At 51.9% G+C, this 24,468-nt stretch overlaps 1 protein-coding gene across 2 annotated transcripts in view; it reads right to left on the bottom strand.

The window, feature by feature from the left end:
• The window catches only part of smg9 (SMG9 nonsense mediated mRNA decay factor), a 74,185-nt gene that overhangs the window by 26,175 nt on the left and 23,542 nt on the right, over nt 1–24,468 (bottom strand). The window contains exons 1-7 of one of the 2 annotated variants that reach the window (XM_072468945.1): nt 21,292–21,310; nt 20,452–20,523; nt 18,835–19,066; nt 14,735–14,832; nt 11,550–11,662; nt 7,810–7,921; nt 7,493–7,588 (exon numbers count right to left, since the gene is read on the bottom strand). In XM_072468945.1, coding sequence (XP_072325046.1) covers nt 7,493–7,588; nt 7,810–7,921; nt 11,550–11,662; nt 14,735–14,832; nt 18,835–19,066; nt 20,452–20,496 — 696 coding nt within the window. In that variant the 5' untranslated portion in view covers nt 20,497–20,523; nt 21,292–21,310. Of the gene's footprint in view, nt 1–7,492; nt 7,589–7,809; nt 7,922–11,549; nt 11,663–14,734; nt 14,833–18,834; nt 19,067–20,451; nt 20,524–21,291; nt 21,311–24,468 lie in introns of those variants that run through there. The other variant, XM_072468944.1, reaches the window with a different exon arrangement.

The following is a 24,468-nucleotide window of genomic DNA, read 5'->3' as shown; positions in this document are numbered from 1 at the left end:
CCTCTCCTGTAAGACATTGCCAGCTGAAAGGATGATTACAGACTGTAAACCAGAGACTGTAATCCACACTCATACTGTGACGAGAGTGCACTAAGGAACTCATCATCAGAAGCAAGGACTCTTATCTTTTGACCTTACTCCTTATTATTTTTACACCTTTCCACTCCTGTAGGTTTGTCTGTCTTGCGTGTGCGAGTAGAGGGTGGAACAATTAAAGTGGGATTCGGGTATTAGCTCAACATTAGGCAGCTGTATTTACTGCGTATTTCACATTTGTTCTTGTTATAAATAAAGTAAGGTAGACTGGGAGCAAAGACTTTATGGTGAAACAGTTGAGGAACAGTGGAGAACCTTCCAAGCTATTTTTCACAGTGCTCAGCAAACGTTTATAGCAACAAAAAGGAAGGACGGTAGAAAGAGGGAAAATTGACCGTGGATATCTAAGGAAATAAGGGAGAGTATCAAATTGAAGGAAAAAGCTTATAAAGTGGCAAATTAGTGGGAGACTAGAGGATTGGAAAATCTTTAGGGGGCAACAGAAAGCTACTAAAAAAAGCTATAAAGAAGAGTAAGATAGATTATGAGAGTAAACTTGCTCAGAATATAAAAACAGATCGTAAAGGTTTCTACAAATATAAAAAACAAAAAAGAATGGCTAAGCTAAATATTGGTCCTTTAGAGGATGAGAAGGGCGATTTAATAATGGGAGATGAGGAAATGGCTCAGGAACTGAACAGAGTTTTGGGTCGGTCTTCATAGTGGAAGACACAAATAACATGCCAGTGACTGATGGAAATGAGGCTATGACAGCTGAGGACCTTGAGAGGATTGTTATCACCAAGGAGATAGTGATGGGCAAGCCAATGGGGCTAAAGGTAGACAAGTCTCCTGGCCCTGATGGAATGCACCCCAGAGTGCTAAAAGAGATGGCTAGGGAAATTGCAAATGCACTCGTGATAATTTACCAAAATTCACTAGACTCTGGGGTGGTCCCGGCGGATTGGAAATTAGCAAACGTGACACTGTTTAAAAAAGGAGGTAGGCAGAAAGCGGGTAATTATAGGCCAGTTACCTTTACTTCGGTAGTAAGGAAGATGCTGGAATCTATCATCAAGGAAGAAATAGCGAGACATCTGAATGGAAATTGTCCCATTAGACAGACGCAGCATGGGTTCATAACTAATTTAGTGGAATCTTTTGAGGACATTACCAGTGCAGTATACAATGGGGAGCCAATGGATGTGGTATATCTGGATTTCCAGAAAGCCTTTGACAAGGTGCCACAGAAAAGGTTGCTGCATAATGCATGGCGTTAAGGGTAAAGTAGTAGCATGGATATAGGGGTTTGTTAATTAATTAATAGAAAGCAAAGAGTGGGGATTAATGAGTGTTTCTCTGGTTGGCAATCAGTAGCTCGTGGTGTCCCTCAGGGATCAGTGTTGGGCCCACAATTGTTCACAATTTACATAGATGATCTGGAGTTGGGGACCAAGTGCAATGTGTCCAAGTTTGCAGACGACACCAAGATGAGTGGTCAAGCAAAAAGTGCAGAAGATACTGGAAGCCTGCAGAGGGACTTGGATAATTTAAGTGAATGGGCTAGGGTCTGGCAGATGTCGACAATTGTGAGGTTATCCATTTTGGTAGGAATAACAACAACAGGGATTATTATTGTTATAACCTCCCTGCTTATCACTGGCTGGGGACTAATGGCAATCCCACAAACCTTAGGGAGTATGAGCTTCCCCAATGAGGGGGGGGGGGGGGGGGGGGGGCGGAGCAATCATTAGCAGAGTCCCTGCATAAATAGAGCTGGCCAGTATGGAACCAGCTAGAGCGAAGTGAGCAGCAAGAGAGTACTGCTGCTGCTGTATATATATGTAATTGTAAATAAATGTTATTTCTTTTTGTTCTACAAACTCGTGCTGGATTCTTCGTGGCCCTCACAAAACTGGCGACGAGGGTTAAAGTGAATAGCTGTCTACACTGCTGAAGCCACCTCCCTGGATTTTTGTTAGATACAGGTTGGAAGTTGTTTTCTATTACACCATGGCTCTGTACGGACGTTTGGATGCTGCGCTGGAAAGCTGGAACCAGTACGCACAGCAGATGCATTACTATTTCTGGGCAAACAACATCACCGAAAACAAGCGGCAGGTGGTCATTTTGCTCACCTCCTGCAGCCCGCATACGTTTGGGGTGATTCGGAGCCTTACGTACCCAGCTGCGCCGGACATCAAGACGTTTGATGAACTTGTGACCCTAGTGGGGCAACATTTTAACCCAACCCGTTCATGACAGTCCAGCGTTACCGGTTTAATACCTCTGAGAGGACCCCAGGAGAATCCCTTGCAGAGTTTCTATCCAGGCTACGCAGGTTGCGGAGTATTGTGACTATGGTGAGACCTTGTCAGAAATGTTACGCGACCGTTTGGTTTACGGTATTAAAAACGCGGCCACCCAGAGAAAGTTGTTAGCTGAGCCAACATTGGCTTTTCAACAGGGCATTCAAATAGTATTGTCCCGAGAGAGCGCAGAACGGGGAGTGCAGGAGCGACAGGGAATGGAAGTGCATGCTTTGGGGGCGCCTTCCGTCCAAAAGCATCTCCCCGCACCCCTGCGGTACCTTGGGCGGGGTGGCGTCCGGATCTACGCCAGTGACCGCCGGACGTTCCTTCCCGAAGGGATACTTCTCCAGAATCGATGGATGAAGAGCCATGTCGGACTTGTCGGCGCCGACCCCGTCGCAGACGTCGGTCCTGGGGGCCGCCGTCGTTCCGACAGAAACTTGGGCCACCCCAGGGGCTGTATCGTCCATTTGATGAACCTGCGGCGACTACTCCCGAAGACGTGGAGATGGAGGACGACTACCTGCAGCTGCATTGTGTGGCAGCTCACCGTGTGGTCCCAATTAAGGTGACGGTACGGGTCAACGGTCACCTGCTTGAGATGGAGTTGGACATTGGCGCAGCGGTCTCCGGGATTGCCCTGAGGACATTCGACCATATCAAGCAGGATATACAGACCCTTACATTAACCGATACACAGGCCAGGTTGGCCACCTACACGGGGGAACAATTGGACATTGCAGGAACTACGATGATGCCTGTTATTTATGGACGCCAGGAGGGGCATTTCCCACTTATCGTGGTGCGCATCCATGGGACCAGCCTGTTGGGTCGGGACTGGTTGCGCCATTTGCGGCTGCAGTGGCAACACATCCTCCAAACAGGTTCTGGAGGGTTGACGGAGGTACTAGGACGGTACCCGGATGTATTCCAGCCCGGTTTGGGGAAAATAAAAGGGGCCGTAGTCCAAGTCGAACCAGGAGACACGCCGTGCTATTTACGGGCCCGCCCGGTGCCTTACGCTTTGCTCGAGAAGGTAGAAGGGGAGCTCACTCGTTTGGAATCCTTGGGTATTATCAGGCCCGCACGTTTCGCTAACTGGGCAGCGCCTATTGTACCTGTAATGAAGCCAGATGCCACAGTTTGCTTTTGCGGCGACTATAAACTTACAGTGAATACGGCTTCCCGGCTCGACCGATATCCAATGCCCCGCATAGAAAATCTCTACGCGAAGCTTGCAGGCGGACTCTCGTTCACGCCTACCAGCAGTTGGAGCTGGATCCTGCCTCCTGGACATTTGTAACTATTAATACACACCAGGGCCTTCATGAATATACACGGTTGCCCTTTGGGGTATCCTCTGCCTGCGCTATCTTTTAACACGTCACGGAGGGCACCTTGAGGTTTAATGCGTGTTGCTGTCTACTTAGACAACGCTTTGATTACAGGGACGTTGGAGCAGGAACATTTGGAAAATTTGGAGGCTGGCCTCAAGACGCTTTTCAGAGGCTGGAGTCCGTTTACGTCGTACAAAGTGCGTCTTTCAGGTAAAGGAAGTAGTCTACCTGGGTTATCGGTTGGACAGCGAAGGTTTGTACCCCGTCACAGAGAAGGCGCGCGCAATTCAACAGGCCCCCTCCCTAACTGACACTTCGCATCTTCGTTCTTTTCTCGGTCTCGTAAATTATTACGGGAAGTTCCTCCCCAATCTAGCAACTATGCTGGCACCGTTGCACCTTCTGCTAAAGAATCACACCTGGGTTTGGGGTCAGCCGCAAGAAACCGCTTTCCGTCGGGTAAAACAACAATTGTCGACGTCTGGGTTACTAACCCACGATGATCCTGGAAAGCCTTTGCTCGTCACATGTGATGCATCCCCATATGGTATCGGGGTCGTCCTGTCCCACAAGATGGAGAACGGGGCCGAGCGGCCGATAGCTTTCGTCTCCCGCACATTGACTGCAGCGGAAAAGAAGTGCGCGCAGATCGAGAAGGAGGGCCTGGCGGTGGTCTTTGCGGTGAAAAGCTTCCACCAGTATGTGTATGGCCGCCACTTCACTATCGTGACTGATCATAAGCCTCTGCTGGGACTTTTCCGAGAGGATAAGCCAATACCGCCCATTGCTTCCGCACGGATCCAGCGCTGGGCTTTGTTGCTCGCTGCCTACGAGTATTCTCTGGAGCATAAACCAAGGACCCAGATAGCGAATGCCGATGCAATGAGCCGATTACCTTTGTTGACCGGCCCCATGTCGACCTCACGACCGGTGAGGTGTTTGCAACCCTAAATTTTATGGACTCCTCGTCTATCACGGCATCGCAGATCCGTGAGTGGACCCAAACGGTGCCTGTACTGTCAAAGGTTCGACACATAGTCCTGTATGGTGGGCAACATAGACAGCTCCCAGGCGAGTTGCGGGCATTTTCCTCCAAGCTGTCAGAATTTAGTGTGGAAGACGGCATCCTCTTATGGGGGACGCGTGTGATTTCCCCGGAAAAAGGACAGGAGCTGATAATAAAGGACTTGCACAATGGGCATCCGGGTGTGACCAAAATGAAAATGTTGGCCCAGAGTAATGTCTGGTGGCCAGACCTCGACACCGACATGGAGAAGGTGGCCCAAAACTGCTCCATTTGCCAGGAGCATCAGAAACTTCCGCCGGCCGCGCCCCTACATCACTGGGAATGGCCAGGGCGGCCTTAGGCGCGCTTGCATGCGGATTTTGCCGGCCCTTTTCAAGGATCCATGTTCCTTCTATTAATTGATGCCCAGTCTAAATGGTTAGAGGTGCATAAGATGGTAGGCACAATGTCCTGCGCAACAATCGAGAAGATGCGTTTGTCTTTCAGTACGCATGGCCTCCCCGAGGTTCTGGTCGCGGACAACGGCACTCCATTCACCACTGAGGAGCTTGTGAGATTCATGAAGATGAACGGCATACACCATACCACCCGGCTTCCAATGGGTTGGCGGAGCGCGCAGTGCAGACATTCAAACGGGGTCTAAAGCAGCAGTCTTCCAGGTCTATGGACACGAGACTGGCTCGTTTTTTGTTTTCATACAGGACCACTCCACATGCGGTGACTGGGGTAGCTCCCGCGAAACTCCTAATAGGCCGGAGACTTCGCACCCGCCTTAGCATGGTTTTCCCAGAGATTGGCGCAAAATTACGCCGCACTCAAGAATGGCAGGGACATGGCCTTTCTCAGCATCGGCCGATTCGGCAGTTTGCGGCCAGTGACCCAGTGATCGTTCAAAATTTTGCTGGTGGTGCCCAGTGGGTCCCTGGCGTTTTCTTTTGTTGAGTGGGCCCTATCCCTTACCAGGTGCAAGCCCAGGGTCGTCTCCAGCGCAAGCATGTAGACCACTTTTGGCCCAGAAGACAGTGTCTTCCAAGGATACCCTGCCCCCGGAGCTCACGTCTACAGGCGCAGAGACCAGACACAGTGGAGAGTATTCGCCACGATCTTCCTCTGGCGCCACATTCAAAGCCTGCACAGGTCCTTGCAGAACCGCGTGGAGGGACGCCGAGATGACGGAGGCAGTGGACTCCGACTCTGAGAGATGGAGACACAGGACGCCTCAGAGGGGGAGTCCTCGGTCTCACTGCCCGTGGATGTACAACCGTTAGGCCGTTCATCACGGAAGCGCCGTTCTCCGTCTCGTTACTCGCCGCCCGATCCAGCGCCTCGTGCAAATGGTGTCCGCCCTGTGGCAAAACGAGTCTGACACCCTTCTTCACCTGGGTCTTCGTGGATTCCTTGGACTTGGAGAAAGAGTGATGTTATAACCTGCCTGCTTACCACTGGCTGGTGACTAATGGCAATCGCACAATGCTTAGGGAGTATGAGCTTCGCCAATGAGGGGGGGGGGCAGAGCAATCATTAGCAGAGTCCATGCATAAATAGAGCTGGCCAGTATGGAACCAGATAGAGAGGAGTGAGCAGCAAGAGAGCACTGTTGCTGTTGTTGTATATATATGTAATTGTAAATAAGTTATTTCTTTCTGTTTTACAACTCGTGCTGGATTCTTCGAGGCCCTCCCAAAAATTATTTAAATGATAAAATATTAAAACATGCTGCTGTGCAGAGGGGCCTGGGTGTCCTAGTGCATGAGTCGCAAAAAGTTGGTTTACAGGTGGTTAAGAAGGTGAATGGAGTTTTGTCCTTTCACTGCTAGAGGGATGGAGTTTAAGACTAGGGAGGTTATGCTGCAACTTTAAAAGGTGTTAGTGAGGCCACACCTGGAGTATTGTGTCTTACCTGAGAAAGGACGTACTGGCGCTGGAGGGTGTGAAGAGGAGATTCACTAGGTTAATTCCAGAGTTGAGGGGGTTGGATTACGAGGAGAGGTTGAGTAGACTGGGACTGTACTCATTGGAATTTAGAAGGATGCGGCGGGATCTTCTAGAAACATATAAAATTATGAAGGGAATAGATAGGATAGATGCGGGCAGGTTGTTTCCACTGGCGGGTGAAAGCAGAACTAGGGGGCATAGCCTCAAAATAAGGGGAAGTAGAGTTAGGACTGAGCTTAGGAGGAAAATCTTCACCCAAAGGGTTGTGAATCTGTGGAATTCCCTGCCCAGTGAAGCAGTTGAGGCTCCTTTATTAAATGTTTTTAAGATTAAAAATAGATAGTTTTTTGAAGAATAAAGGGATTAAGGGTTATGGTGTTCGGGAGGGATAGTGGAGCTGAGTCCATAAAAGATCAGCCATGATCTCATTGAATGGTGGAGCAGGCTCGAGGGGCCAGATGGCCTACTCCTGCTCCTAGTTCTTATGTTCTTAATTGTGTTTACATTTATAAACCTGGTGACTGTAATTATTGGACAGCCAATGGAGAAAGGTTTTGGGCATTTTTATAAGAATTATTAGTTAATTCACTTGTGTTGTGACTGCGGGCCGGCTGGGGTTGGAATTGACCGCGCACTAGCCCAGGGTGTTGTAACATGAGGCAGAGAAAAAGGCAGCCGAGGAGTCAAAGGTGGCTGGGCGAAGGCGGGACAGAACTGAGGCCGAAGAAGGGGTTGGCAGAAGTGAGGGGGTGTTAGGCAAACTATGGCAGGCAGAGGGATTGTATCTTAGGCAGGTGAGGGGTATCCACCTGGAATAACACTGATAAAACCAAGGCATGAGTTACCTGCATCTCCACATAGGTGTGCGGGAGACTATATTCTGGTGGAAGCTTGCGGTCATTGTTGATCAGGTGATCGAGCACAGCAGGACTCAAAATCGGCTGCAGGGGGAAGGATGAAAGGTTAGATCCTCTTTCGCGATTCTCCTGATGGAATCTTGACTGCTGAAACACAGCAGAGCGACAGGCGGGCAGTCACAGACTAGGACAAGCAGGCTGGACTGACTGGGAAGAGTCTCCATTTCACCACAGCAAAGAGCTTGCTGCTCACTGTCAGCACTGGCATCTCAATTGCACCATAACTCAAAAACACTGTCGCACACCTGAGTGTCCAGGAAGATGATTCGCTCCTGGGTGATGAAGAAGTCAATGCCATTGGTCTGGTTTCCTCCTCGCTCTTTGATCTCCTGGGTTTGCGCTCTGAATACGTACGACCTTTACAAACAGCAAATTAGACTGTCAGAAAAGAAATTCACTAACAACTGGGTCTTTGAACACAACACTGTGGGAGATTGACCCACACTCACAGGCTCACACACCCAGGCAGGTGGCCAAACACCAGCAGCAGTCTGAACACATGCGCGCACCGACACCTAAAAGTAGGCACACACACAAACACACACCGGTGCGCACACCAACAACTTAACCCAAGCAGCAAACACATATCCCCAAAAATGTGCATGCACCAACACCTAAACGTAAACACACACACAAACAAACGCCTAAACGTGCACATGCGTACATACACCCTGAAGACACCCATACATGCAATCACCTAAATGTGTGCAGGCCTAAACAAAGCACGCGCACAGGCCTAAACATATGTATAGGTGTGTGTCCACATAAACATGTGCATGCACGTGGGCACAAAACTAAACATGCGCAGGCAGACACACCCAAGCACACATGCACACACACCTAAACGTGTGCATATATAATATATATATACACACACACACACACACACACACACACACACAAAGATAAGCACATGCGCGCACCTCAGCAGGCACGCGCGTACATGCCTCAACGTCAGGTGTGCAGCTGACCTCGCCCATGAACAGCTGACCTTGCCCTAGCGCGCGCAAAGCCACCCTCGCCCGCCCTCAGCCGACCTCGCAACTCAATCTCAGAAGGCGCTCATGTCTCAATTTCAGCAGGTGTTATTGAAAATATGGAAAGACGTGTCATTTGAAACATGGAAGTCTGGCAATATCTGGTCTGAGAGAAACATGAGGATACAGGGAAAGATCCCACAAAGGGTTAATAGCAACTGCAAAGAGCAGGATTATAAAATGCAGATTCCTTCTCCCAAACAAACACACAGGATTTTTGTATGAAGCTAAAAACAATGGTTCACACCTTCCTTGAAATGAACTATCTTAGTAAGCATCTGGAAAAGCATGGATGAAGGTTTCAGTTGAGTTAAGTGATAAATATAACCCTTTCAAGTTATAACCAAGTGTATTTTTAGCAGTAAGCTAAAAGCAATTTCACACCTTCATTGAAGTAAAATCAGCAGATAGAAAAGAATGACTAGGGAGGCAAATATATAGGTGTGAAATTCTGCGAACACCAAGTAAATTAAAGAAAACTGGAGACTATGTCTACGAGAAACATAATTTAAAGCTAAAATCAAAGTCAGAATAATGAGCCGAGGACACAATTGGAAAATAAAACTACAGAAATGACAGGAACCAAACCAAAATTCACACCCCTATTGAAACCAAAGCATTTTTGAATATCACAAAGGAACTTTGAACATCACAACGGAAACAATGTAATCAGAGACCTGAGAGGTGAGGTCATGTCAAAATGAATACTTAGTGGCATTAGAATGTTTAGATCAAAGATACTTTTTATAATCCAAGCGAAATAGAAGTTACTTTACAATAAAGTCATAAAAACTTAATAACTGTTAGAAAGAGAATATAAACCCAGAGACCAGATCAGGAACTACCAGAACTCAGAGAGAGAGAGAGAGAGAGAGAGAGAGAGAAGCAGAGAAGGAACAAGAGAAGCAAGCAGAGTCAGCTTACAGTCAGCTCGGTCATGGGAAAGATAAGACATAGCAGCCAAGCTAAAACAGCTAATACATCTAAGGAAGACTAGAATTTAAAGAGGAGGCAGAGTCAGCTCAGAGACAGCCAGCAGAGCCAGCTCTCACAGCTCGGTACATGGGAAAGATAGGACACAGCAACCAAGCAGAACAGTGAATACATCTAAAGAAGACCAGACTTTAAAGAAGATTGATTGTCAAGTTGGGCCTGAAGGTCCCGTCAACCAACCAGAAGGATCCAGAAGCAAGATCTTTTTACCTTTCTGTAAAGACAGTAATTGTAGTTTTTAAAAGAAAAAATATAATAAAATAATTTAATTTAACCTGAAATTGTGGTTATTCCAAAGTCTACTTTACTTACTTAGCAATGCGGGACCCAGGATCGATGCTACTAAGTGGTAAGTAGATGAAATCTTCTCTAAAGATATGGGTTATACCGGGGGATAACTTGAAAATATAGTTTGACCTGAATAGCACCCACTGAAGCCTGCATAGGAGTCAGGGAGTGAGAATCCCTGATCACCATTTAGAATGTTGGCCCTTTTGGTATGGGGGGACTTCTAAGAATAGTGGTGAGTTTTCAACAACACAGGCCGCAGCTGACTTCGCCTGCGCACAACTGACCTTGCCCATGTGTGCGCGCACAGTTTACCTCGCCCTCACGTGCGCACAGCTGACCTCGCCCGTGCACACAGCCGACCTTGTGCGCGCACACGACTCAATCTCAGCAGGCGCATGCAGATGACCTCGCCCTTGTGCACACACAGCTGACCTCGCGTGCACTCACACCCAAACACACACCTAGCACATACTTTCACACGCATGCAAACACACACCTAGCACATGCACCTAGGCACATGCAAACACACACACAGAAACACAGCTGACATCGCGCGCGCACACCCCTAAACCTTTGTGCGCACACAGAAACACATGTAAGGTGCACACACAAGGATCTAAAGACACTTGCGCAAACTCTCATACCTAAAGACACGTGAGCAAACACACACCCAATGGCACTGTGCAAAACACATACATGCACAACAAAACACTAATAATGCACACCAAAACACTTGTATTGCACATCAAAACACACATAAAAGACAAATACATGTATATACATAAAGAAACACATGCCTAGATCCCACGTGATGCATGACTACAATTTTCCCAATCATAATTGCTGAGGTCAGGGCCAATCCCAGAGTCTGGCTGCAGTTGGAATGAACAGCAGATGAAGACAAACAATGGCTCTAGTGTTTACTGCAGCAGCAGACTCTGCCCAGCTCCAGCTGGCAAATGCACTGGCTCCAAACTGCCCCAGACGGCACAGGAAATCTGCTGAACAGGCTGAAGCCTCCCTGAGGCCAAGTGCTCAGGTGACTAACAGCCAAGGGAGCACCATTCATTTCCCCCACACGGTCAGCTTCATAATTGAAAGGAAATGAGCTGCCATGGGGTTACTTTAAAATCAATTTTGCATTTCCTCCACAAATTGAAGGGGATTGTTACAAAGATATTAAACTCAAACACACTTCATGAAACTCCATTTTTGTAAAACGTTGGTCAGAACAAGTGCAACCTCCTCGCTTGCTGCAAATTTGTAACAGCACTTGGGAGTTAAAAGCACAATGCCTTAAATCCCTCCCTCAGAACTGACCCTCCGACAGGTGGCATTCCCTCAGTACTGACCCTCTGACCATGCGGCGCTCCCTCAGGGCTGACCCTCCAACAGTGCGGCGCTCCCTCAGGACTGACCCTCCGAAAGTGAGGCGCTCCCTCAGGACTGACCCTCCGAAAGTGCAGCGCTCCCTCAGTACTGACCCTCTGACAGCGCAGCGCTCCCTCAGGACTGACCCTCCAACAGTGCAGCACTCCCTCAGTACTAACCCTCTGCCAGTGCAGCGCTCCCTCAGGACTGAACCTCCGACAGTGCGGTGCTCCCTCAATACTGACCCTCCGACATGTGGACCGTATTTGCCCTCGAGACTGTTTACTCCTTACCTCTGGTCTTCCTCTGGGGTATTTGAAGAGAGCAACGACATTATGGTGGATTTTCCAGTGCCTTGAAGGCCGATAATTCCAATCACTAGAACATCTGTCTGGTCTAACAGGTACTGCAGCGATGAGATAGAAGCAGGACATCCATTGGAACAGGCACATTTCAATCTTCAACATTATTCTATCATATTTTGCTGGTTTCTTTTGTCAAATTCCACACTCCTCGATACCTCCTCCCAACAAAAAAACGATTAATTGCAGTTCGTGCGGGTGGGGAGTGGGATAGGAGTTCCAGATTCCAGCTCTGCTTTGTCTGACCAAATATTTCCTGACATCACCCCTAAAAGGCCAGGTTCGGATTTTCGGGTTCTGATTTTTGGTCAGCATTCCATCAGACCTGAGGGAGCGCTGCAGTCAGGGGGTCAGTACTGAGGAAGTTCTGTGCTGTTGGAGGGTCAGGACTGAGGGAGTGCTGCACTGTCAGAGGATCAGTACTGAGGGAGCGCTGCACTGTCAGAGGGCCAGTACTGAGGGAGTGCTGCACTGTCGGAGGGTCAGCAATCTGGAGCGCTGCACTGTCGGGGGGGGGTGGCACGTGGAGAGTTCTCTCCGGTGTCCTGGGGCCAATATTTATCTCTTGTCATGCGAGTGTCCCGTTAAGAAATATTTAGTCTCTTATTATGTGACTTGTAGCACATTGGGGCTGTGGCTGTGAGGTGAGAGGGGGTTTCGGTTTCAGTTTAACTGCTTTGGACTACAGAAGGAGAAAGAAAGAAGTGTTTTCCCTGTTTTTCTCTGTTTTCATTTTAAATGCTGTTCCAGTAAAAAGCCCATTGGCTGTGGCTAACTGCCTTGGTAACTTTACAGATATAGTTGTTTCCGGAAGGAGTTTGAATCTACTGGTTGGAACTGGATCAGAACTTCAGGAACAGGGCCAGTCCCATTCAAGTGAGAATAGAGTGTGCTGGGCCACACCCTTGAAAAGCGGTTTTGGATAATTGGATTCTGTTATTGAATTGGAACAGTTAAGGGGGAATTCATTAAGTATTATGTACAGGGATTACTGTAGCTGTGTGGTGTCTTTATAAGAACATAAGAATTAGGAACAGGAGTAGGCCATCTGGCCCCTCGAGCCTGCTCCACCATTTAATGAGATCATGGCTGGTCTTTGTGGACTCAGCTCCACTCTCCGGCCCGTACACCATATCCCCGAATCCCTTTATTCTTTAGAAAGGCATCTATCTTTTTCTTAAAAACGTTTAAAGAAGGAGCCTCAACTGCTTCACTGGGCAAGGAATTCCAGAGATTCACAACCCTTTGGGTGAAGAGGTTCCTCCTACACTCCGTCCTAAATCTACCTCCCCTTATTTTGAGGCTATGCCCCCTAGTTCTGCTTTCCCCAACCAGTGGAAACAACCTGCCCTCATCTATCCTATCTATTCCCTTCATAATTTTATATGTCTCAATAAGATCCCCCCGCATCCTTCTAAACTCCAATGAGTACAGTCCCAGTCTACTCAACCTCTCGACATAATCTAATCCCCTCAACTCTGGGATCAACCTAGTGAATCTCCTCTGCACTCCCCCCAGTGCCAATATGTCCTTTCTCAGGTAAGGAGACCAAAACTGAACACAATACTCCAGATGCGGCCTCACCAACACCCTATACAATTGCAGCATAACCTCACTAGTCTTGAACTCCATCCCTCAAGCAATGAAAGACAAAACTCGATTAGCCTTCTTAATCACCTGTTGCACCTGCACACCAACTTTTTGCGACTCGTGCACCAGCACACCCAGGTCCCTCTGCACAGCAGCATGTTTTAACATCTTACCGTTTAAATAATAATCCATTCTGCTGTTATTCCACCCAAAATGGATAGCCTCACACTTGGCAACATTGAATTCCATCTGCCAGACCTTAGCCCATTCACCTAACCTATCCAAATCCTTCTGCAGACTTCCGGTATCCTCTGCACTTTTTGCTTTACCACTCATCTTAGTGTCGTCTGCAAACTTTGACACATTGCACTTGGTCCCCAACTCCAAATCGTCTACGTAAATTGTGAACAACTGCGGGCCCAACACTGATCCTTGAGGGACCCCACTAGTTACAGGTTGCCAACCAGAGAAACACCCATTTATCCCCACTCTCTGCTTTCTGTTAGTTAACCAATCCTCTACCCATGCTACCACTTTACCCTCAATGCCATGCATCTTTAGTTTATGCAGCAACCTTTTGTGTGGCACCTTGTCAAAAGCTTTCTGGAAATCCAGATATACCACATCCATTGGCTCCCCGTTATCTACTGCACTGGTAACGGCCTCAAAAAATTCTACCAAATTAGTCAGACACGACCTACCCTTTGTGAACCCATGCTGCGTCTGCCCAATGGGACAATTTCCCTCCAGGTGCCCCGCTATTTCCTCCTTAATGATAGATTCCAGCATTTTCCCGACAACCGAAGTTAAGCTTACCGGCCTATAATTACCCGCTTTCTGCCGCCCTCCTTTTTTAAACAGTGGTGTCACGTTTGCTACTTTCCAATCCTCTGGGACCACCCCAGAGTCGAGTGAATTTTGATAAATTACTACTAGTTTGCAATTGCTAAAAGCTCTTGCTGTGTTTTTATATATATATATATATATATATATATATCATTTATATATGTTAACTACATTCTTAGAATAAACCTTGTTTGACTAATGTATCTAGGAAGTCTGATGAATCACACCTGCAGTGAAGGCTTTTGTGCTCATCCTAGTCAAATTCAACATAAATGTGAACTTCATAATACACTTTGGAGTTTCTAAGCCTTGGCTCTCAATAACATCTCTACGTAATTATTACAGTGCTGTTTATGGGGTCTTGCATTGCACAGTCTGGCTGCTGTACTTCATACAGCCATGATAGGGTGGTGACAGCCATGATAGAGATGACCCAATCCTAACTGGCCACCATTAGCGGCCTAGGGCCCTGACCTCTGGAATCCCTCCTTCAGCCACTCAGCGTCTCTCGCTCTGGCTCCTGATAATCCTCCCTCTTTGACTGAGGGATACCACCTGACCGATATTTCTGCAGTTGTGAAGTTGTTGAGATTTGAGGTGCTGTGAAGTAGTTTGGGACACGCTTTGCTGCTTTGTTAATGCAGGTTGTTGTGGCTGTGGGCGAGGGTCCCATCACCTACCTCCATGGCGCTATCGCACCAGTTCATCTGGTCATCCACCAGTTTGATGGCGTGTTTCATCCTCTCGGGCGGCTGGAGCTTGGCCTGGCCGATCACAGCTGCAGGAGACAATCGTAAAGCATGAGCAACAATAAGAGCTGCCTTCTTACCGCTCACCGAGGAGAGTGACATGAGTGCTTGCGGGCGGCAACCAATCACCCACTCCTTCCACCCAGCGATGCCCATATGCCGTAAATAAATAAATAACACTGTGGGGCTAACATAAAGACTCAGTGACCTGCTTGTTCTGAATGTCTGTGGGTGAAGCCATAAGGTCAATGCAGTTAAGGGGGCTACACAAGAGGGAGAGAGAAATAGAAGGAGCAGGCAGCGGGCGGCGACCGAGGGCGAGGGGGAGCGGGCGGCGACCGAGGGCGAGCGGCGACCGACGGCGAGGGGGAGGCGACCGAGGGGGCGGCGACCGAGGGCGAGGGGGCGGCGACCGAGGGCGAGGGGGAGCGGGCGGCGACCGAGGGGGAGGCGGGCGAGGGGGGCGGCGACCGAGGGCGAGGCGACCGAGGGGGAGGCGACCGAGGGGGCGGCGACCGAGGGCGAGGGGGGCGGCGACCGAGGGCGAGGGGGAGGGGGCGGCGACCGAGGGCGAGGGGGAGGGGGCGGCGACCGAGGACGAGGGGGAGCGGGCGGCGACCGAGGGCGAGGGGGAGCGGGCGGCGACCGAGGGCGAGGGGGAGCGGGCGGCGACCGAGGGCGAGGGGGAGCGGGCGGCGACCGAGGGCGAGGGGGAGCGGGCGGCGACCGAGGGCGAGGTGGAGCGGGCGGCGACCGAGGGCGAGGGGGAGCGGGCGGCGACCGAGGGCGAGGGGGAGCGGGCGGCGACCGAGGGCGAGCGGGCGGCGACCGAGGGCGAGCGGGCGGCGACCGAGGGCGAGGGGGAGCGGGCGGCGACCGAGGGCGAGGGGGAGCGGGCGGCGACCGAGGGCGAGGGGGAGCGGGCGGCGACCGAGGGCGAGGGGGAGCGGGCGGCGACCGAGGGCGAGGGGGAGCGGGCGGCGACCGAGGGCGTGGGGGAGCGGGCGGCGACCGAGGGCGAGGGGGAGCGGGCGGCGACCGAGGGCGAGGGGGAGCGGGCGGCGACCGAGGGCGAGGGGGAGCGGGCGGCGACCGAGGGCGAGGGGGAGCGGGCGGCGACCGAGGGCGAGGGGGAGCGGGCGGCGACCGAGGGCGAGGGGGAGCGGGCGGCGACCGAGGGCGAGGGGGAGCGGGCGGCGACCGAGGGCGAGGGGGAGCGGGCGGCGACCGAGGGCGAGGGGGAGCGGGCGGCGACCGAGGGCGAGGGGGAGCGGGCGGCGACCGAGGGCGAGGGGGAGCGGGCGGCGACCGAGGGCGAGGGGGAGCGGGCGGCGACCGAGGGCGAGGGGGAGCGGGCGGCGACCGAGGGCGAGGGGGAGCGGGCGGCGACCGAGGGCGAGGGGGAGCGGGCGGCGACCGAGGGCGAGGGGGAGCGGGCGGCGACCGAGGGCGAGGGGGAGCGGGCGGCGACCGAGGGCGAGGGGGAGCGGGCGGCGACCGAGGGCGAGGGGGAGCGGGCGGCGACCGAGGGCGAGGGGGAGCGGGCGGCGACCGAGGGCGAGGGGGAGCGGGCGGCGACCGAGGGCGAGGGGGAGCGGGCGGCGACCGAGGGCGAGGGGGAGCGGGCGGCGACCGAGGGCGAGGGGGAGCGGGCGGCGACCGAGGGCGAGGGGGAGCGGGCGGCGACCGAGGGCGAGGGGGAGCGGGCGGCGACCGAGGGCGAGGGGGAGCGGGCGGCGACCGAGGGCGAGGGGGAGCGGGCGGCGACCGATGGCGAGGGGGTGCGGGCGGCGACCGAGGGCGAGGGGGAGCGGGCGGCGACCGAGGGCGAGGGGGAGCGGGCGGCGACGGAGGAGGGAGAGAGCGTCGACGGAGGAGGGAGAGAGCGTCGGCGGAGGAGGGAGAGAGCGTCGGCGGAGGAGGGAGAGAGCGTCGGCGGAGGAGGGCGAGAGCGTCGGCGGAGGAGGGCGAGAGCGTCGGCGGAGGAGGGCGAGAGCGTCGGCGGAGGAGGGCGAGAGCGTCGGCGGAGGAGGGCGAGAGCGTCGGCGGAGGAGGGCGAGAGCGTCGGCGGAGGAGGGCGAGAGCGTCGGCGGAGGAGGGCGAGAGCGTCGACGGAGGAGGGAGAGAGCGTCGACGGAGGAGGGCGAGAGCGTCGACGGAGGAGGGCGAGAGCGTCGACGGAGGAGGGCGAGAGCGTCGACGGAGGAGGGAGAGAGCGTCGACGGAGGAGGGAGAGAGCGTCGACGGAGGAGGGAGAGAGCGTCGACGGAGGAGGGAGAGAGCGTCGACGGAGGAGGGAGAGAGCGTCGACGGAGGAGGGCGAGAGCGTCGACGGAGGAGGGAGAGAGCGTCGACGGAGGAGGGAGAGAGCGTCGACGGAGGAGGGAGAGAGCGTCGACGGAGGAGGGAGGGAGCGTCGACCGAGGTCGAGGATGTTGACCGAGGTAGAGGATCTAGATCGAGGTGGAGGGTCTTGTTCGAGGTGGAGGGTCTTGTTCGAGGTGGAGGGTCTTGTTCGAGGTGGAGGGTCTTGTTCGAGGTGGAGGGTCTTGTTCGAGGTGGAGGGTCTTGTTCGAGGTGGAGGGTCTTGTTCGAGGTGGAGGGTCTTGTTCGAGGTGGAGGGTCTTGTTCGAGGTGGAGGGTCTTGTTCGAGGTGGAGGGTCTTGTTCGAGGTGGAGGGTCTTGTTCGAGGTGGAGGGTCTTGTTCGAGGTGGAGGGTCTTGTTCGAGGTGGAGGGTCTTGTTCGAGGTGGAGGGTCTTGTTCGAGGTGGAGGGTCTTGTTCGAGGTGGAGGGTCTTGTTCGAGGTGGAGGGTCTTGTTCGAGGTGGAGGGTCTTGTTCGAGGTGGAGGGTCTTGTTCGAGGTGGAGGGTCTTGTTCGAGGTGGAGGGTCTTGATCGAGGTAGAGGGTCTTGATCGATGTAGAGGGCAGCGACTGAGGGCGAGGGGAACGGGCGGCGAACGAGTGCGAGGGGGAGCAGGCGGCGACTGAGGGCGTGGGGGAGCGGGCGGCGACCGAGGGCGATGGTAAGCGGGCGGCGACCGAGGGCGAGGGTGAGTGGGCGGCGACCGAGGGCGAGCGGGCGGCGACCGAGGGCGAGGTGGAGCGGGCGACGACCGAGGGCGAGGGGGAGCGGGCGACGACCGAGGGCGAGGGGGAGCGGGCGACGACCGAGGGCGAGGGGGAGCGGGCGACGACCGAGGGCGAGGGGGAGCGGGCGACGACCGAGGGCGAGGGGGAGCGGGCGACGACCGAGGGCGAGCGGGCGACGACCGAGGGCGAGGGGGAGCGGGCGACGACCGAGGGCGAGCGTGCAGTGACCGAGGGCGAGCGGGCGGCGACCGAGGGCGAGCAGGCGGCAACCGAGGTGGAGAGCGTTGACCGAGGTGGAGAGCGTTGACCGAGCTGGAGAGCGTTGACCGAGCTGGGGAGCGTTGACCGAGCTGGAGAGCGTTGACCGAGCTGGAGAGCGTTGACCGAGCTGGAGAGCGTTGACCGAGGCGGAGGGCGTTGACCGAGGTGGAGGGCGTTGACCGAGGTGGAGGGCGTTGACCGAGGTGGAGGGCGTTGACCGAGGTGGAGAGTTGACCGAGGTGGAGAGTTGACCGAGGTGGAGAGCGTTGACCGAGGTGGAGAGCGTTGACCGAGGTGGAGAGCGTTGACCGAGGTGGAGAGCGTTGACCGAGGTGGAGAGCGTTGACCGAGGTGGAGAGCGTTGACCGAGGTGGAGAGCGTTGACCGAGGTGGAGGGTGTTGATCGAGGTGGAGGGTGTTGACCAAAGTAGAGAATGTTGAACGAGCGAGAGAGTGAGTGTTGACAGAAGGAGGGAGTGTTGACAGAGGATGTGAAGGGAGGGAGAGAGTGTTGACGGAGGGAGTGAATGTAGGGGGCATTAGAGTGTTGACAGAGGGACTGAGCAGGTGGATGGGGTGATGGTTTAATCTGTGTGGTCGATTTGATGTGATCAGAGATTTGTGAGCTTTCAGCCAAACTCCCCTTGTCGGTTTTGGGTACTGGGTCCTTCTACTTACGGTCCACGTTGCTGCTGGGCGTGGAGGGGGCCATGCCGCGGTTCTGGATCTGGTAGACAGGCTGTGTGGGCCGCTGGAACTCCTTCTCGGACTTTCCCGAGGCTGCAGGAGCCTGTGACGCCCCGTCCCCCGTGGCCGAGGGCTTGCTTTCTTCCCGAGATTTCATCAGCACAATGGGCTTCTCGGTGGGATTGCCAGCGGACACTGGCGGGGTGGGCGCCGCCTTATTGCCCTGTCAAACGGAGGAGAAAACAGAGAAACATGACATGAGAGAGGAGATGGGGAATAGGACGCTCACATTACCTTCCACCTCCAACTTTAACCAGCGACAGCTTCCAAAACCAAGGATATTCAGCATAGGCCCAGCGTAGCTCAATGGGTTTAGCTCACATTTTCTCTCGACTCAGTCAGGAGGTTGAGATTTCTCACCACCAACTAAAACTCCACGAACCACACCAAACAACTCCAGCCGTACTGAGGAAGTGCTGCACTGTCGGAGGGTCAGTACTGAGGGAGTGCTGCACTGTCGGAGGGTCAGTACTGAGGGAGTGCTGCACTGTCGGAGGGTCAGTACTGAGGGAGTGCTGCACTGTCGGGGGGTCAGTAATGAGGGAGTGCTGCACTGTCACAGGGTCAGTACTGAGGGAGTGCCGCACTGTCAGAGGGTCAGTACTGAGGGAGTGCTACACTGTTAGAGGCTCAATACTGAGGGAGTGCTGCACTGTCAGAGGGTCAGTACTGAGGGATTGCTGCACTGTTAGAGGATCAGTACTGAGGGAGTGCTGCACTGTCACAGGGTCAGTTCTGAGGGAGTGCTGCACTGTCAGAGGATCAGTACTGAGGGAGCGCTGCACTGTCACAGGGTCAGTACTGAGGGAGTGCTGCACTGTCACAGGGTCAGTACTGAGGGAGTGCTGCACTTTCAGATGTTCCGTCTTTCAAATGGGACATTAAATTGAGGCTCCATAACTGGAGCGGAGCCTCCAAAACAGACCCTGTCCCACAGAAGTGGGCACTGCTGCCTCACAACACCAGGGACCTGCGCTTAATTCCAGCCTTGGGTCACAGTCTGTGTGGACGTTCTCCTCGTGTCTGCGTGGGTTTCCTGTTCAGCCAGAGGGTGGTGAATCTGTGGAACTCATTGCCGCAAAAGGCAGTGGAGGCCAAATGAGTGAGTGTTTTTAAGACAGAGATAGATAGCTTCTTGATTAATAAGGGGTTCTGGGGAGAAGGCAGGAGATTGAGGATGAGAAACAAATCAGCCATGATTGATTGGCGGAGCAGACTTGATGGACCGAATTGTCTAAGTTCGCTCCCATGTGTTATGGTCGCTGCGGTTTCCTCCCACAGTCCAAAGATGTGCAGATTAGGTGGATTGGTCATGCTAAATTGCCCTTCAGTGTTCAAAATCTTAGGTGGGATTACTGGATTACAGGGATAAGGCAGTGGCATGGGCCTAAGTAGGGTACTCTTTCAGAGGGTCAGTGCAGATTCAACAGGCCGAATGGCTTCCTTCTACACTGCAGTGATTCTATTCTATTGAACGCAACACAGAAAGTGACCCTTGAAACCAGCTCCTCCCGAGGGCTCCGCCGCATCATGGGCCCTGTCCCTTACCCGCTCGGCAGGGGGCTTGGCGAGAATGATCGGCGTTTTTTGCATCTTTGTTCCTGCCTCCCAAGGCGTATCCTGCAAAACAAACAAGCACGTGTTAGTGACTCTGCGAGACCGTGTGAATCCCCTGCATCCACCAGTCTCTGCCCGCCATCCCCACATGGACTCCTGCACTGGTGGAACAGTTCCAGGGAACTGCACTTGCAAACAAGGCTGCTCCCCCCCTCTCTACCCTTTCCCCCATCTTCCTACAAATTCTTCCCCACCGAGTATTTATCCAATTCCCCCTTTTGAAAGTTCCTATTGAATCTGCTCCACCGCTCTTTCAGGCAGCACCTTCCAGATCACGACAACTCGCCGTGTAAAATAAAAATTTGCCTCACCTCCCGCCCCCCCCCCCCCCCCACCCCGGTTCTTTTCCAGATTCTCTTCAATCCGAGTCCTTCTGGTTGAGCCTCCTGCCAACTGGAAACACTTTCTCCTCATTTACTCTACCCAAACCCCCCCCCCCCCATATGATTTTAAAGGCCTTGATTCAATCTGCCCTTGAACCTTCCCTGCTCCGAGGAGAAGAAGAGGGTGGTGGGTGTCCGTCCATCCTGCAGCTTCTGAATAACAATGGACAGCTGAAGTGCTAATAGTTCAGGTTCCTTAACAACCGAACATTCTTATCCAAAAAGATGGAAACATTTTGCTTGTCATTCATTTATATGAAAAACAATGGAATAACCCAATCGTTGGAAAGAAGGGTGACCGCAATAAAAAGTTCAAAAGGATTCAGGTTATCGTATCATTTTGAGCAACTTTTGACTTAAGAAAACAGACTTATTTCTGGTTGTTTACCTCTATTTCACTCAGACTTGCAGTGAATCCTCCAGCTCGCTAGAAGGAACTGTGTTCACTGGAATGATACAGAAACAGTAAAATTTGCAAAAGAGGGTCAATTAGCAAAGGTAAAGTCCCTCCTCCAGTACAATATTTCTCCCATTGAAGGCCATCGCACCAATCCCTTAACTCTCCCATCAAAGATCATCCCTCCATCTCGACAACAAGGACTCATCTCAACAAGGACTCCTACATCAGACTCCTATTTATTGACTACAGCTCCGCCTTCAACACCATAATCACAGCCAAGCTCACATCAAAGCTCCAAAACCTAGGACTTGGCTCCTCCCTCTGCAACTGGATCCTCGAATTCCTAACCCATAGACCACAATCAGTGAGGATAAACAACAACACCTCCTCCATGATAGTCCTCAATACCGGGGTCCCATAAAGGCTGCGTACTTACCCCTATACACACAAGACAGTGTGGCAACATTTGGCTCCAACTCCATCTCGAAGTTTGATGATGACACGACCATAGTGGGTCGGATCTTGAACAACGATGAGTCAAAGTAAAGGAGGGAGATAGAGAACCTAGTGGAGTGGTGTGACGACAACAATCTCTCCCTCAACATCAGTAAAACTAAAGAGCTGGTCATTGACTTCAGGATGCAAAGTGCCGTACACACCCTTGTCTGCATCAATGGTGCCGAGGTGGAGATGGTTGACAGTTTCAAATTCCTAGGTGTGTGCATCACCGACAATCTATCCTGGTCCACCCACATCGGCGCTACGACCAGGAAAGCACAACAGCATCTATACTTTCTCAGGAAACTAAGGAAATTTGGCATGTTCACATTGACACTTAACAACTTTTGCAGATGCACCATAGAAACATCCTATCTGGCTGCATCACAGCCTGGTATGGCAACTGCTCGGACCAAGACCGCAAGAAACTAGAGTTGTGAACACAGCCCAGTCCATCACACGAACCTGCCTCCCATCCATTGACTCCATCTACACCTCCCACTGCCTGGGGAAAGCGGGCAGCATAATCAAAGCCCACTCCCACCTGGCTTATTCATTCTTCCAACTTCTTTCATCGGGCAGGAGATACAAACATTTAAGAACACGCACTAACAGGTTCAAAAACAGCTTCTTCCCCGGTTACCAGACTCTTAAACGACCCTCTTATGGACTGATCTGATCGCTTCACACATCTTCTCTACTAAGGATGCTACACTTCACTAAGGATACTATGCTTCACCCGATGCCCGAGTCAATGTATTTACATTGTGTATTTTCTTTTCATGTGCGGAATGTTCCGTCTGCAGAACAATACTTTACACTGTACCTCAGTACGTGACAATAAACAAATCCAATCCCCAAACTCTCCCATCAAAGACCATCCTGCTAATCCCCTAATTCTCCCATCGAAGACCATCCCTCCAATCCCCTAACTCTCCTATCGAAGACCATCCCGCTGATCCCCTAACTCGCCCATCGAAGACCATCCTGCTAATCCCCTAATTCTCCCATCGAAGTCCATCCCTCCAAACACTAACTCTCCTACCGAAGGCCATCCCGCTCATCCCCAAACTCTCCCATCGAAGACCATTCCGCTAATTCCCTAACTCTCCCATCGAAAATCAACCAGCTAATGCCCTAACTCTCCCATCCAATCTCATCCCTCAACAACAATAGCCTGGAAATCATGTTGAACCTCAGCATGTCTACATTGAGTCTAACAAAACCTTTACAGATGCACCATAGAAAGCATCCTATCTGGCTGCATCACAGCCAGGTATGGAAACATGCCCGGCCCTTCGAAGACCTTAGTATCTGAGCTGCTTCAATGTTGCATCAGAGATGGAAATCTTAAATATGCCCACCCAATTGAGATTTTAAAAAACTAGGTCCATTCAAGCACCCAGTAGTAAACATGGGCTGACTGAACAAACCTGTACAAAGATTTACGGTGGGATAGTTACAAATGAACAAAATTTACTTTTTAAAGAACATTCTCTCTTGATCTGACTCTCATTTGTTCTGTGCTCAGGGCAAGTTTTTCCAGGGAAATACCGGAGGCAAGGGCATAATAATAAAGTAAAAAGGCTACGTCATTTTGGTAAATTACGGTGAGAGTTAAAACGTTGACCCTGTTTCTTTCCCCACAGAATCCGCCAGGATTATCCAGCATTTTCTGTTTAATTTGAGAGATGGACAGAGTTGAGTATAAAAAGGAAGGGGACAAAGACAACGGTAGTTTGAAGGAATACGTTTGATGAATCTATAGTGGAGATTGGAATGGATTGGTCCAATTAAGGCCAATGCTGAGAGAAGATCAGAAGGATAGGGTGTAAGGAACCTCTTTTCAATCCTCGTCTGATCCTGATTTCCTTTTAATCCCTGTCTAAGGGACGATTTGGGGAATAGTCACATTAGTAGACCATTGCTCTTTTATATCCATTACATGTTTATCTCCACTCTTGTTATAAATAAAGTTTTTTTGATGTGTTATTCACAAATCTGGTGCCTGTAAGTCACTGAAGCAGTCAAGGGTCAAAGATTTCAGGAAAATATACAAATTATTGGTTAAATCACTCATATTGGGACTCTGGGGTCTGTGGGGCTGAAATTGACCGTGCACTCGCCCAGGGTGTCGCAACAAGAGTCAGACAGAATTAATTCTGAGGGTGAGGGGTGCGTCAACAAGGAAATGCAAGCTTGTAACAAGGCGGAAATACTCCATAAGATGCAGCATTCTATTCACTCTCAGAAACCGGGACAATAAATAAGTCAGTGGAAGAAAATTGAGGCCTCTGAAATGCGGATGCTAAGCTGCAAGTTATAAATTGCACCCTGAGACGGTGGTAGAGGGGTTCGGAACTGAAAGAGCAAAAATGGACTCGTAAAGAGTGACATCTGTAAATAAATCGGTATTTCGGCCATTTGATCAGGGCTGGAAAGTTACTCAGATCACCCCGGAGAGCAAAAGTGGAGGGTAGGGGGCTGAAGGACAACAAGGAGCAGTTGCAGACGTGCCACAGTGGACGTGGGAGAACGGTGCGAGACAGAGGAGCTTGACATTTAAGACAGAGATCGGAAGAAATGTTTTCTCTCAGACGGGTCGTCGGTATTTGGAACCCTCTTCCCCAGAGAGTAGCGGAGGCTGCGTTGTTGATCATTTTTGAG

The sequence above is a fragment of the Scyliorhinus torazame genome, chromosome 12 (assembly GCF_047496885.1).
Source record: "Scyliorhinus torazame isolate Kashiwa2021f chromosome 12, sScyTor2.1, whole genome shotgun sequence".
NCBI classification, from domain to species: domain Eukaryota; kingdom Metazoa; phylum Chordata; class Chondrichthyes; order Carcharhiniformes; family Scyliorhinidae; genus Scyliorhinus; species Scyliorhinus torazame.
The sequence above is the reverse complement of the archived record's forward strand: the minus strand, read 5'-3'. Positions and strand labels throughout refer to the sequence as shown.